This window comes from Mytilus trossulus, chromosome 8 (assembly GCF_036588685.1).
Source record: "Mytilus trossulus isolate FHL-02 chromosome 8, PNRI_Mtr1.1.1.hap1, whole genome shotgun sequence".
Classification (NCBI taxonomy): Eukaryota; Metazoa; Mollusca; class Bivalvia; order Mytilida; family Mytilidae; genus Mytilus; species Mytilus trossulus.
The window spans coordinates 36,212,551-36,226,550 of NC_086380.1; the positions used below are offsets into that span (position 1 = coordinate 36,212,551).

Consider the following 14,000-nt stretch of genomic DNA (forward strand, 5'->3'; position numbering starts at 1 on the left):
GTGGATGTAAAACATTATTTGCAAACTATATAAACCATTCTCAATCTTACATTATCTACAAAAAAAAAGTAAAATCACAAGAAAACACTTCCAAGGAAAATTCATATTGGAAAATCACTAATCAAATTGCAAAATCAAAAATCAAACAATTCAAACGAATGGTTAACAGCTGTCATATGTCTGACCTGGTTGATTACTGAATAACTGTTGAATCATTATCTTTTATACTAACAACAATATTTAAAACAAACAAACAGACGCAATAGGTAAAAATATAACAAAAAGGCGTACAACAGCAACCAACAACTGGGAGTGATCTTATGTGTTCCGAAAGGGTAAGTAGATCCTGCTCCACATGTGACACTCTTCGTATTATTACAAAGCCGGTATATAGTCTAATTCGTTTGGTCACATTCACGAAAAGGGAACTGGATTGTAGTAAAAGCATTGAAACAGTTTAATGCAAAATGAATCTTTGAAAGTACCAGAATGATATTGTCAGTAAAAGTTTTAATGATATTGAAGTAAATCAGTCAGAGAAACAGACAAGACTAACAAATTAAAGACCAGAGTCTCCTGACTTGTGACAGGCGCAAAATGCAAGAATACAAGTTGCGCAAAAAAAGTTGTAACGTCAAAACCGACAAGATTTTCATAAGAAAGAAATGTTTACTATATTAAGTTAGGGGCCTCCGTTGCCGATCGAAGTAGTAACTACGTAAACTGTCATTACTAGTAAGTCAACACTGAGGCTGTAAGTTCGAACGCCGCGTGTGCGGGTGCATTCGACTTCAATCATAATTGACTAGGATTGCCTGTTTTCCTATCAAAGGTTGTTTTCACCGAGCACCCTAGCTTCCTTCACCAATAAACACTGGTCGTCACGAAATAGTTAATACTTAATGTGGTGCTTACAAATGGCGTTAAAACACTAAAAATGAAATCAACAATATTGAGTCATTCAACACGTAAGAGCACAGTATTCGTATATTACCATACAGCATACAGTTTGTAACGATTAAACCAAGATAAGGCAGCTATACACTGTATTGAAACCTTGAGGTTAATTTTGCTGTTCTATTAACGTTTATAATTTTGTTTTGTTTTATGAAATATTAAACCTGATTACAATCGAAGCCATGTCTTTACTTAAAGGAAATTATGGCGTTGATGGAAAAAAGAAAATATTTGTCTGTGATCTAGTGACACAACTCAGCAACTTCTCAACTGACGAAGCATTTTACTTGTTTACTAGAGGCCCGTACTCATACCGATTCAACTGTGCAAGACGATGCAATGTATGTAAAAAGTAGAAAATAATGATATACGATGTTTCTCTCCTTAATAGACTGGGTTCTAAAATGTTTAAAGTGCAAGGTATATCACTATCGTATCATATATGTCGAAGGTAACCTAGTATTTCTGTCTGAATGTCACATTATATGGGGTTCGTGTTGTTTATTCTTTAGTTTTCTATGTTGTGTCGTGTGTGCTATTGTTTTTCTGTTTGTCTTTTTCATTTTTGGCCATGGCGTTGTCAGTTTGTTTTGGATTTACGAGTTTGACTGTCCCTTTGGTATCTTTCGTCCCTTTTTTTATACATGTTATATAACTTTGGTTTGTGTCGCCTTGAATACATACAAGTGGTGATATAATATTATGTCGTTACTGTGACCAAAATGAGAAAAAAAAAACCACAGAAATACATGCTTATTAGAAATGCTAAATTGAAAAACAACGTATTTTTGTTAGCAAAGTTGTAATTTCGAAATTTTGGAAGAATTCGGCATATCCAGAAAAGAGAAGATTTTAATACATTAAACTACGATTAAATTGTCATTTAAAAATGGTTGTCATACATGTAGTAGTTTAACGTTATAAAGCAGATAAAATCAAACCAAACTGTCGCTATCTACTTTTTTCTGGGTATTCTCCACTTATCAAACTGTGGCAGCTACATTTGTTAAAGACAAAACTCTTCAATTAAATCAAACGAAGATCTGCGTATCATTTGCACATGATTTCTGCTTCGCTTTTGTTGAAATTAGACATAATTATTCAAAAGGTTTTGACGACAAAACCATATACCATGACACATGTTCCAAATATCAAATTTTGCAAACAAATGCAAATCGCCTACTCAGCAAAACACGCAAGGGTATGTACATTGTATAGGTATAACGATGCCTTTGAAAAAATATTTTCTCTATATTCATATTGATCTTTAAAAATATTAAAATGATGTCGATCTTACCTTGGTAAAAGGTCTACTGTCGAATTAATCTCAGGCAGCAATTCAAACTTAAGAGGCTGCCGTTTGGTTGGGCCTTGTACGTGTATCTCAAATAAGAGAATAATACAACTGTGTTATTTACTAACCAACTTACAAAATTAAAGAATTGGATTTCCATTCTGAATTGTATCTACCTTTCAGATTTTGACAGGAGAGTCAAAAAGATCCAGGGGCTGTCATTTCAAATTTGACGATAGCAAAAAGGACAATTTGGGCTGCCTTGCAAGGCATGCATTGTGCAAAAGACAACGAGGGGGATGTATTTGGTATAATGATGATAAATGTTAGAATGAAAAATATGGTCTGAAGCATGTAAAACGTCAGTAAATTGCTAAAAGTTACGAACATTAGATATCTTTAATTAGCATGAGTTTGTTTGCATGATTAGAATTGAATTTTAACTGAAAAGCAACGATTTGTCCACTGTTGACATTATGTTTCATTAACAAGCATACCACATCTTGTATTAACTTCAAAATACTCTATACAATAAATTATAAAAAATGTACAGTGGTGATTCAAAAACTGTTAAACTCTCAGTGTCATCCAGAAATCTCTTTACATTTTATGGAGAAAAAAAACATTCAGTCAACGTATTATTTATTTTATCAAATAAGAAAATGGTTACCATTGCGAAAAAATCTGAACCATTCAAATTTTTTCGTACTTGAAAGACTCATTTGTTTCGTAAAGTTTTAAAGATATCATTCTTTCAAAAACAGCTAGGCATCTAGGTTTAACATCTGTTCCCTTGCATCAAAAGACAAAATCACAAAAATACTAAACACCGAGAAAAACTCACAAAGGAAAACTCCTAATCAAATGACCAAATCAAAAGTTCAAACACATCATACGAATGGATAACAACTGTCATATTCCTAACTTAGTATAAGCATTTCTGTTGCAGAAAATTGCTGACGAACACCTGGCTCCACAGTCAGCCAAATTCCCACTTGTATGATAGTCGCATAAAAATGCACAAAATATCTTCCAAACAAAACCAAGATGTGTACTCACATAATGAAGTATTTTTAACGGGACAATTGTCATAAAAGATGTAACACAGTCAACAAATGCATCAGTGACAGTAAATGGTGCATTCGGAGGATTTATAAACATAGAGGCAAGTCAAAATGTTGATGTTAGAGCGGTGTATGTTAACTTTGCTCACCATGAATATTATAATAACACGTGTCAAAGTAAGAACTCATTTTTACAAACAGATCATGTCCAAAAATCGCAAGTAGAAATTGTTCTACATGGTAAAACTGTTTCAAGAAAAAATACTACCAATTATTATTGGATAGGCAGCCACTATCAACAGAGAACAGATGATAGCGGTAATATAAATGGTTGTGTGAAGCAAACAACATTAATTTTATTTGTTTATTTTTAGAATACATGTACTTCGCAAAGCATCCTGATTCCAATAATTGCATCACGAAATGGTAAATACCTAATTCTACTTTAAATAAAATATCGGACAGGGTTTCTCAGACAGTTAAAATAAAGGGAATAATCCTGTACCGGGTAGGTCATCTTTAGATAAAAAATCATGCTGTCAAAATATCACAATCTGTGAATTCCGTGAGTAATCATTTCATCAATCATTTTTCGAATTAACTTAGATAGTCACAATTGCGTGTAACGCATCTCTCCAAATATAAGCCTTATATAATTTCGTATATTGCAAGTCCCACACTTTTCAAGTTTGCCCGCATTGGAAAAAGATGAATAAGATACAAGATCTTTCTTTTATCTTTCCTTTGCCAACAAAGGTCTCGATTGCGTCAACTTAGGCAATATCCTTCATCATAAATTAGTTCAATCGAAAATACCTCCTAATTTCAAAGACCAGTCTGTACCAATCATTTCTTATACCTATACCACATCTATTGCAACTAAAATTTTCATTTAGAAACACGTTCTGCAGGATCCCCTTATTGACGACTTCAAATCTAAACCTCCTGATTGCACTTGTGCTAGTTCCCAATTCACATATAATCCTGCTGGCCACGTTATTACCGGTGACCTCCACATTGTTAAGAAAACTTCTCTACGAAATGTGTTAACGAAAGGTCCGAAACATCGTGAGCCTAAATCCATCAATTGGAATTACAACTTTAAAATGTTGATGGATTCAGTCGAGGATCATGCCAGGCAATGGACAAAGCGCAATAAGGAAGACGTAGACACTCTTTCTGAATGGATAAAGGCAGTGAGGTCGTTGATACAAATCAGAATTAAGAAACTGAATGGGTCCACCAATGCCCGTGCTACTTCAATCTTTAAAGACCCAAATGTTGCAAAACACCTATCTGACCTCCATGACAAATATGTTGTTGTCCCTGCAGATAAAGCCCCAAATAATATCGTTTTTGTGGGCAAAAGTCATTACATTAACTGCTTGGTAAACGCATTAGGTATTGACAATTCACTTGAAAACTCAACATCTACCCTCACGACACTTACCAAAGAGGAAATCCTGGATAATCATAGGTCTGTTCTATGTTCCTTTGGAATTTCAACCAAAGATGAAGAACTGGATCTTCCATCACTGTATTGGATACCTAAACTACACAAGTGTCCCTACAAACAACGGTATACTGCTGGGTCTTCCAAGTGCTCCACGAAACCTGTTTTTAAATTATTAATACCTATTTTTATCAGCAATCAAAAACGGGCTTCAAAGTCATTGTGAAACTGCCTTTTCTAGAGGTGGCTTGAATCGGATGTGGATACTTAAAAATTCCAAAGATCTTTTAGAGTCCATACAATCTTACTCTCTTTCATCTTGTAACAGTATTAAAACATTTGACTTTTTATACTCTTTACACAAGTTTTCCACATTCCAAACTAAAAGACAAATTAAATGAGTAAGTATTGCTTTGAATCATAAAAAAATAAGGATGGCCAACGTAGATACAAGTATCTTGTCTTAGGGAGGGATAAATCCTATGTACACGATCACCCTGATTCAAACAAAAAAATCTTTGAAATTTATATTATAAAGATGCTTGATTTCTTGATTGACAACATATTTGTTACGATGATCAGAGGACACTTTTCTCAACATGCTATCGGCATTCCAATTGGAACAAATTGTGCCCATCTACTTGCCGATTTGTTTCTTTATTATAATGAGGCTTACTTCATGCAGACACTTCTTAAGAAAAAGATAAGAAGTTAGCAATATCCTTAAACTCTATTTTCCGCTATATAGATGATGTTCTTTCACTAAATAATTCAAAATTTGGTGACTATGTGGAACGCATCTATCCCATCAAACCAGAGATAACTGATAATACAGACACAGTAAAGTCGGCTTCATATCTTGACTAACATCTAGAAATTGACAATGAGGGTCGGTTGAAAACAAAACTTTACAATAAAAGAGATGATTTCAGCTTTCCAATTGTGAACTTTCCATTTCTTAGTAGCAACATTCCAGCAGCACCTGCATACGGGATAAATATCTCCCAATTGATACGATATTCCCGTGCTTGCATTTCCTAACATGATTTTCTTGATAGAGGGTTGCTGCTCACAAGGAAACTATAAAACCAAGAGTTCCAAAATGGTGAAGTTGAAATCATCCCTTCGTACATTTTACGAACGCCATGACAAGTTGGTTGGCCGTTATGGAATAACGGTTTCACAAATGATATCCGATATGTCCTAATATCGTAACTACAATCCCCTTTCCTTTATGAATGTGAACTACCGAATTAGACTATTTACCGGATTTTTTATCACATTTTAAGCAACACGACGGGTGACACATGAGGAGCAGGATATGCTTACCCTCTCGGAGCACCTGAGATCACTCCTAGTTTTTGGTGAAGTTCCTATTGTTTATTCTTCAGTTTTCTATTTAGTGTCTGTTTGTTTCTTTCATTTTTAGCCATAGCGTTGTCAGTTTGTTTTAGATTTATGAGTTTGACTGTCCATTTGGTATATTTCGTACCTCTGTTATAATGTGATAATGCACGATGGTACCACATCAAAAGTGAATTGATTTCGTTATATTATTCTTAGATTCTTCCTAAAAGTTATCGAGAACAAGATTAAGATATAAATGACTTTTTAGTTTGGACAGTGTCTGTAGTCTCAAATTCTCTGGGATATGTATTTGAGATGCATAAGAGTGCCACTATGAGAAAAAGTTTTTTGTATTACCGTTTTTTTTTTGTTCATCACTGTTAATGGTGTAATCATTATTCGTATTCTAAACATTTTCATTGTCAAAGGTCATGCTGTTACTCGAAGCTCCAACAATTCATGTCATGTCATGTGATTCTGGTAAGTTTTTGTCTTGCCAATAATATTTGTTATTCTCATAGGATTTTGTTTAATCCGTTAAGTCCGTTTCTGTGTGTGTTACACTTTAATGTTGCGTCGTTGTTTTCCTCTTATATTAAATGCGTTTCCTTCGGTTTCGGTTTGTTGCCCCAATTTAGTTTTTTGTCCAAGGATTTGTGAGTTTTGAACAGCGGTATACCACTGTTGCCTTTATGTATCACTTTATCTCATTTTACATAGCATATGATCTAGATTTAATTGATATATTCTGTAAGGATGACCGCGTGGTTGCGTTGGAATTTGATCTCCAATTTACTGACACGGTGATATTCTGGAAAACAGGAAATACCAGACGATATTTGATTTAACGAACAAGTAGCAAGCAGTGACCCAGTTACATAATCAAAAGGGTTGAACAAGTATGATTTAAAAATAGCATACAGAAACATGACTCGTAATATTATTAGTAAGTAGACGTGAATGAGTTTTTAATTGAACATCTGCAAGGTACTAGAGTTATATTTACGTTTACATATACTTTATTTACAATCCTATTAATATCATTCTTCAGTGAACACAATTGCTTGAAATGCATTTTACTTGATATAATTCCACACTCAATTAAAATGTGATTATGTTTCACGAGGAAGGTGAAGGGTTATTATAAGACTAATGTTATTTAGTCGCAAGATTGATCCTGACGTATAACCAACAGTCGAATTGTATTGTACACGCGGTCATAACGATTTGTCCATCCTCCATATGGTAATTTACATAACATCTGCACTGCACATATTTAAAGACACGAGAGTTTAAATTATTATGCATAGTACTTTTTAGAATAGAGAAAGAAACTATAAGATGTTTCAAAAAGTGCTACTATTGTGTATCGTTCTAACTTGGATAACACATGATGTCCACGGTTGTTCGTGTTTTGGTTCACAGCATCCGCAATCACAATTCTGTTCAGCTAACTACGGTAAGTTTTAGAACTACTTTGTGCACGCAAGACGTTCAGTAATTTCCCTATAAAAACTTCGGAATATTTATTTTAGATTATCAAAAATAATCTGTTAACTACACTGCACTTCTATAGAAAACAGATTTTTCGATTTTAAATATATATAATGATAATTGACAGACTAGTAAATGTTGGACATTTCAAGAATTATATTTGAAAATATGACTTGTTATGAGTTCAACTCCAAGGGATCAACAGAGTTATTGTTTTGCCTTCTATTGTTACTTTTTAGGATTTAGTAAGGGATGAGCATTTAATATCCGAGGATGGTTCATTAAATTGACCATTAACTTTCATATGTTGTTGCTAAGACTTCCACTTTGACTTTAACTTTCTACAAATTTGCTTCCTGTATGTTTGAATGCATACTACTAATTGTTATCATCTGTTGTGTTAGTTATTAAATATCAGTTCTAATCAGGCCAAGTGGGACATTGTCAAAATCCTCTCTGGAAAATGTTTTGTCGTTCCTAAAATCATTGTTTGCTCTACAATGCTGCATATTTTTCTAGTATTCTACGGCAAAGTTTCCAAGGAGACGTTAATACCAGGACCACCAGATGATACTTCAAACAACTTTGCGATCTGGAAATATACATTTCGCATTATTTTCAAAATGAAGGTAAGAGTCAGTAGTAAAAATGATAATGGAAATTATGTAATGGAATTTGCAGTGTATGTTTTTGGGATTATGCTATAAAATTTAACGATCCATTTTAATATAGTTAAAATATAACATACATTATTGGAACCACTTCTCGCATATATTTTTAGAAAAATTGTATTTGTATGATAAATATATATATGTACAGTTGACTTCCGAATGGTAATCCTATTATTTCAAATATATTTCAAAGGTGTGCTTATTTTTTCCAAAAAATATAATTCCAGTCAGTGAAATTTTCGTTGAAACCGAGATATAAAACTGAAGGAAATGTGTCAAATGTACTAAAATGATCAATTGTAACGAATTCGGTTACTTCGGTGCATTAAATTCGATAAACGAGTTAGCTGTATTGAATGTAAAACTTTCTAATTCACTGATTAAATAGTTTTATAAAGATAAAAGAGTATACCGATGTTCAAGAGTCATAATTTGTTTAGGAAAAATCAAACCCGAGTAACAAACTATAACCAAGAGAAACACATTAACTTTTAAAGGAAATCAACGAAACAACAGAAACACTGAACTACAACAGAAGAAAAAGCCAAGATAGAAGCGGCATGTAGATAATAGCTGCAATATTCCTAAATTAGATACAGAACGACTGAAGTCAACATTGTGGTTTGATCATGGTTTTATGACTATCCAAACCCCCGCTTATATTTCAATTTTAAAAATACTGCTACAATGACATTACTCCTGGCCAGGAGTACAGAACAAACAAACTTTAACACACTCAGCAAATTTATAAATATTTATAGAGTTCTTTATTAAAAAATGTACACCTCAGAATAGCAAGAAACACCCTCACGAATCTACAACAGAACACTTGGACACCACAAACGACATATTAACTGTGCCTCATATAAATTGATAAGCACATAAAAAAATATTGTAATCAAAGCAAGTTTGAATTATGTTTAATGATTACAAATACATCTGTTATGCTGTACATCTTTAACATAGGGAGTGACAGAAGGTGTTGGTCAAGAAATAGTTGTAGAGACAGCAGGGAATGATGGGCTTTGTGGAGTACGTTTTACGGTCGGACAGTCATATATGCTGATGGGTAAATACATGTATTATGTAGAATGCATTTGTTCACTGCTATAAAATTTGACATTGAATAACTCGTTCGATACATGTATATTTACTAATACCATGTATTGTGCATCTTGAGTAGGAGATGCACATGATTAATAAACATATAAAAGCAAAGATGACAAATAAGGCAAACAAAACAATGGTAAATGAGCAAATAGATAAACAATTGTCAAGTTAACACAACTGGATAAATTTTGACATGAATCAATAAAAAATGTGACCTCAAGGTAAATAAAGATTAATTTTACGAAGAAGAAACTTTTATTCAAGATACAGGTTGTTCAAAATTATTAAAATATATTCATGATATATATAATGATAAGACCAACTAAATTTGTGTAATAAAACAGAAACTAGTCTATAATATGTCAAGATATCGTATAAAGATCTTCTTTCTTATAAATTGTGCTTTAAAAAAGGATTAGAGTCAAGTACTCGTTTTATAATGCTGCAAAATTTTAAATTATTAGACTAGGGATATCCGAGGAATTTCACTTTATAATTAGCGAAGTTAAAAATAAATAACTTATGAAAAAAAACTTCATGTGTTCATCGTTTTTTTTATATTTAAAAAAAAAACAATCGTAATATCAACATAAAGCGCACATTTATACAGTATGACACATTTAGCAAAGGTATTACATTAAACTTTCACAATTTGTATATTTTACAAAAAAAATACACCGATTGTGTTCTTCTAAAACACACTGCTATAGCATGCATGTATGCATGTCCTTAAAAACAAATTGGTACCCGTTAATTGTATTCAACATTCAATGCTATTCCTCGTATTTTCTTTTCTATTTCTCAAATATGATTTACGCTGGTGATTTTATTGTGAAAATAATGAAAACGAGACTATTATGCCTATGAATTATAACGTCAGTTACGAGTTAATAAATTTTGTATGTGCAACTCCACGGTAAGCTGTTCCTTTTGCAAATGAAATTAACAGGTAATTATACCATATTTTTATATAGGCAGAAGCTCCGATGGAAAGAAATCTATTGGATCCTGTGACTTTATCAGACAACTAAGTAGTTTATCACCTTATCAAACGTTTTATCTGTTTACTAGAGGTGTTAATTCTTACAATTTAAACTGCAGAAGGAGATGCAACGTAAGTAACTGAATCTTAAGGTATGGACTTTTATTTGTGTATATTTGTTCTAAAAAATACTCCAGAGGTTATATTTGTTTTATATTGATTTTTGTTTTATATCCAAGTATTTTAAAATGTAACCCTCTACCTATACATGTGCCTTAAAGAAGTTAGTAGCTTAGACATAAATTTTATTTAAAAAAAAATGTTACATTCTTGACGATGCGACCTTAGCAAAAAATTGCACAGGCAAATAAAAGAAACAAACTTAATAGAATTTGTGAGTTCATGATCCTAAAAAACATTTTTAATCCAACGATAATATTTGGTATGTTGTGAAACGTAGTCTCGTCAACGATCATACCACAAAGTATTTTCAAAAAGTGTGTAGAAAGGCAGAACTATTTGATAAGATCTGCATTCTTTGAAATTGTCAGAAAATTTATATTCAAAGGTATTCGTTTTGGTTAAATGACACTGAAATTAAAGCTAATTATCAATATTTTTAAAATTAACAATGATCAATGCGCGCATTGGTTTTACATCCAATGTTGTAGATGCTTAATTATATTTCTTCGACGATCAGATTGTTAATTTGTCTAGCAGATAAAGCAATAAACAATGTAATTGTAATATCTCACATAAGAACTTGGAATACTCTCATTTACCATCACATCGATGACAAGGGAAAATATATATCGTTTTACATATTTTAGACCTGGCATGCAAATTTTTCACATGAATACACATATACAATGCATGTATTTAGTCAACTCCGTTTTTTTCAAATATAATTCACTTACATTAATTGCATATCTATAAATTCTTGTATGTGATTGGTCCGATATAATATTGTTTCTGTAGACAACAATTCGAAAGTCCAAAAATGGACAGAGGTATCTTAGATTTGGCAAACAATCGGGGAAAACTTGTAGAAAAAATCCATGTTTCTGATGAAACCAGTGTAATTGTCCGTTTCGGCGTTTGTGTGTTAGTGCTCGCCACGAGTGCAGGTGGACACGAGTTCAGGTAAACTAAAGACTTTTAAATTCCAATTTTATGCTTCTTTTATTTACACACGACATTAAGGAGTAATAGCACAGACTGATACCCGGAGTCAAAATAATGTGTCCGAGTAATGGGATGTATCTCCTTTCAGTAAAACGTAAAATAGCAAAAATACTATAAGCCGAAGATAATTCAAAACGGAAATTCCTTGATAAAATGGCAAACGAATGGATAACAAATTGATACAGACGTTTCCTTATATAGAAAATGGTGGATTAGACCAAGTTTAGCAGCTAGCTTAACATCTCACTTGTACGACAGTCGTAATAAATTCCATTATATTAACAACTATTTGTTAACAAAACGAACACACATAAAAGGTAAAAATGTCAAAAAATTTGGTAAAGCTGTCAACACAATGTTAATATATCAATTACAAAAAACCAGGGTCGGATCCAGCCATTTTAAAAAGAGGGTGATCCCAATCCAGAGTAAGGGGTTCAACAATATGCTCCCATTCCAATGTTTTAATCGTCCAAAACAAAAGGAAGGTTCCAGCCCCCGGATACAACCCCTGCCTGTATCCGCCTTTGATAAAACAAAGAATTATGTAACAAAGAAACCCACAAAGGCATATACACAAAGCACATTAGCAAAAATGAAAAAAAGAATACAAGCATTTACCATAGCACAATATCACACTGTCGGGTTGTGCATAAGAACAGAGCCACGTTAAATGGATATAACCAGAGAAACAGACTTAGAAGTAAAGTAATATACATTAAAAAAAAAATATTCTATAACATGGTGATCAGATGATAAACAACTTCAGTACCCAGAATATATATATATACATCAAGTCCATGGTGCATTTTTGTGAGGCTGATACGGGATATTTATCAACACTGTCTAGGTACTTAAAGAAAAGGGAAGAGATGTTCTCTTATATACATGTACCTCTGGCTCATCAACTTTCTACTCAGACACAGACTTTTTACAGAGTCTGAGTAGCAGCTGCAAGCTCTTGAATAACAAATAAGTTAGGAAATATATCCCATACAAAGGCGAAGTTTTCACACCGAAAGCAAGGTTGATACAATTGATCATTTCAATCAAATCATCTCGTTTGTTATAGATTCTGGAACTGAGATGACCGTGTTCGTCAAATTCGAGGTATAAGTCTAAAATGATGCGGAGGAAGCCGTGTCTGTTATTTCTTTAATTTCTATTTTAAAGGGATATATTGAAGGAACCTAATCAGAAAATTTGAAGTGTTAATGGATCGGACATCAATCATGTGTCAATATATCTAAATGTAAAATTTATTGACCTGGCTTCTTTGATCTTGTTTTTAATGAGTGTCTGAAGGAACACCGACTCATAAGAAAAAGGTCGACAAGGAGAGGCGCACAGTTTCCGACAGTGCAAGGGCTGTATAGCCAGTCAAGGTCGTTAACAACTTCCATTTGTTGTTTATTTCCATAGGAACGCCGATAATTTGGTGAACATGTCTACCTCGAATTTCAGAAAAAAAATGTTGTCAATAATATTGATGAATATTACCTCAAGCACTAGCATGTTAGACATCCGGCTCAGCATACGGATCGAGTACACATCAGTGTTACTATTCATATTAAGTGACAGTCTGCCTAAGAATCAGGCAGTGGTGAAAACATAACCAAAATATCCCACCCTATGTGACATTGATTTCAGTTCATAATATTTAGCTAAGCACAAAAATAACATCAATTTCCGCTTTCTGTTCTGGTTATAGAAGATACAATTTGGTTGAAATGCACTAGAAATTAACAAATAAGGGAAGATAACTCTGTAATTTGCTATCATTCTAACCAATTTTCTAACCGAGTTATTTGATATTACCAGACACACACAAACAGAAGACTAATAATTTTTAACTCAGGATGATGATTAGTACTAAATAGCATGATTAGATCAATGGTTTTTTTTCTGATCATGTTTTGATTTTACCTAAATTGCCTGATTCTTACAAAGACTGGTGCTTAAATTAACATATTTTCGTCCTGAATATGCATATTCATTTGCACTGAACGTTAAGAAGAATTATCGAAAGGTAACTATGTGGACATATTTCACAGATCTAGATATAATATTGTTATATTAAATTCTCATTTTCAGAAAATTGGCCCAGATTCAACAGGTTGTAAATATGAGCCTGGCAAAAATGACAAGCTTAACATTTGCCTGGCCAAGAATGCTCTGTGCAAACGAGAGAGAAGACGGTGTCGTTGGGTTAATAAGGAAGAATGTTAACGTCGTATTGAAATCAATCAACCTGAACGTCAATGATTGATCAATATATTGCACTATTAATCAGACTTTCTTGTGTTATTGTAAATGAATGTTTTCTCATTAAAATAATGTTGTTTACAAGATTTTAATTATCCCCTTATGATTGTAATTCACTAGGGTAAAAAAAAATATAAAAAATATAAAACTCCAAGCAAAAATCATATTAAACAGAAAT

General features: G+C 32.9%; 1 protein-coding gene across 1 annotated transcript; it reads left to right on the plus strand.

Moving 5' to 3' along the window:
- The first annotated feature begins 7,456 nt into the window (after nucleotides 1-7,456).
- On the plus strand, nucleotides 7,457-13,786 carry LOC134727620 (metalloproteinase inhibitor 3-like). The gene is made up of 5 exons (XM_063592001.1): nucleotides 7,457-7,574; nucleotides 8,129-8,238; nucleotides 9,247-9,359; nucleotides 10,372-10,504; nucleotides 13,652-13,786. The coding sequence occupies exons 1-5, from the start codon at nucleotides 7,457-7,459 to the stop codon at nucleotides 13,784-13,786; spliced, it is 609 nt and encodes a 202-aa protein (XP_063448071.1).
- Nucleotides 13,787-14,000: the final 214 nt, after the last annotated feature.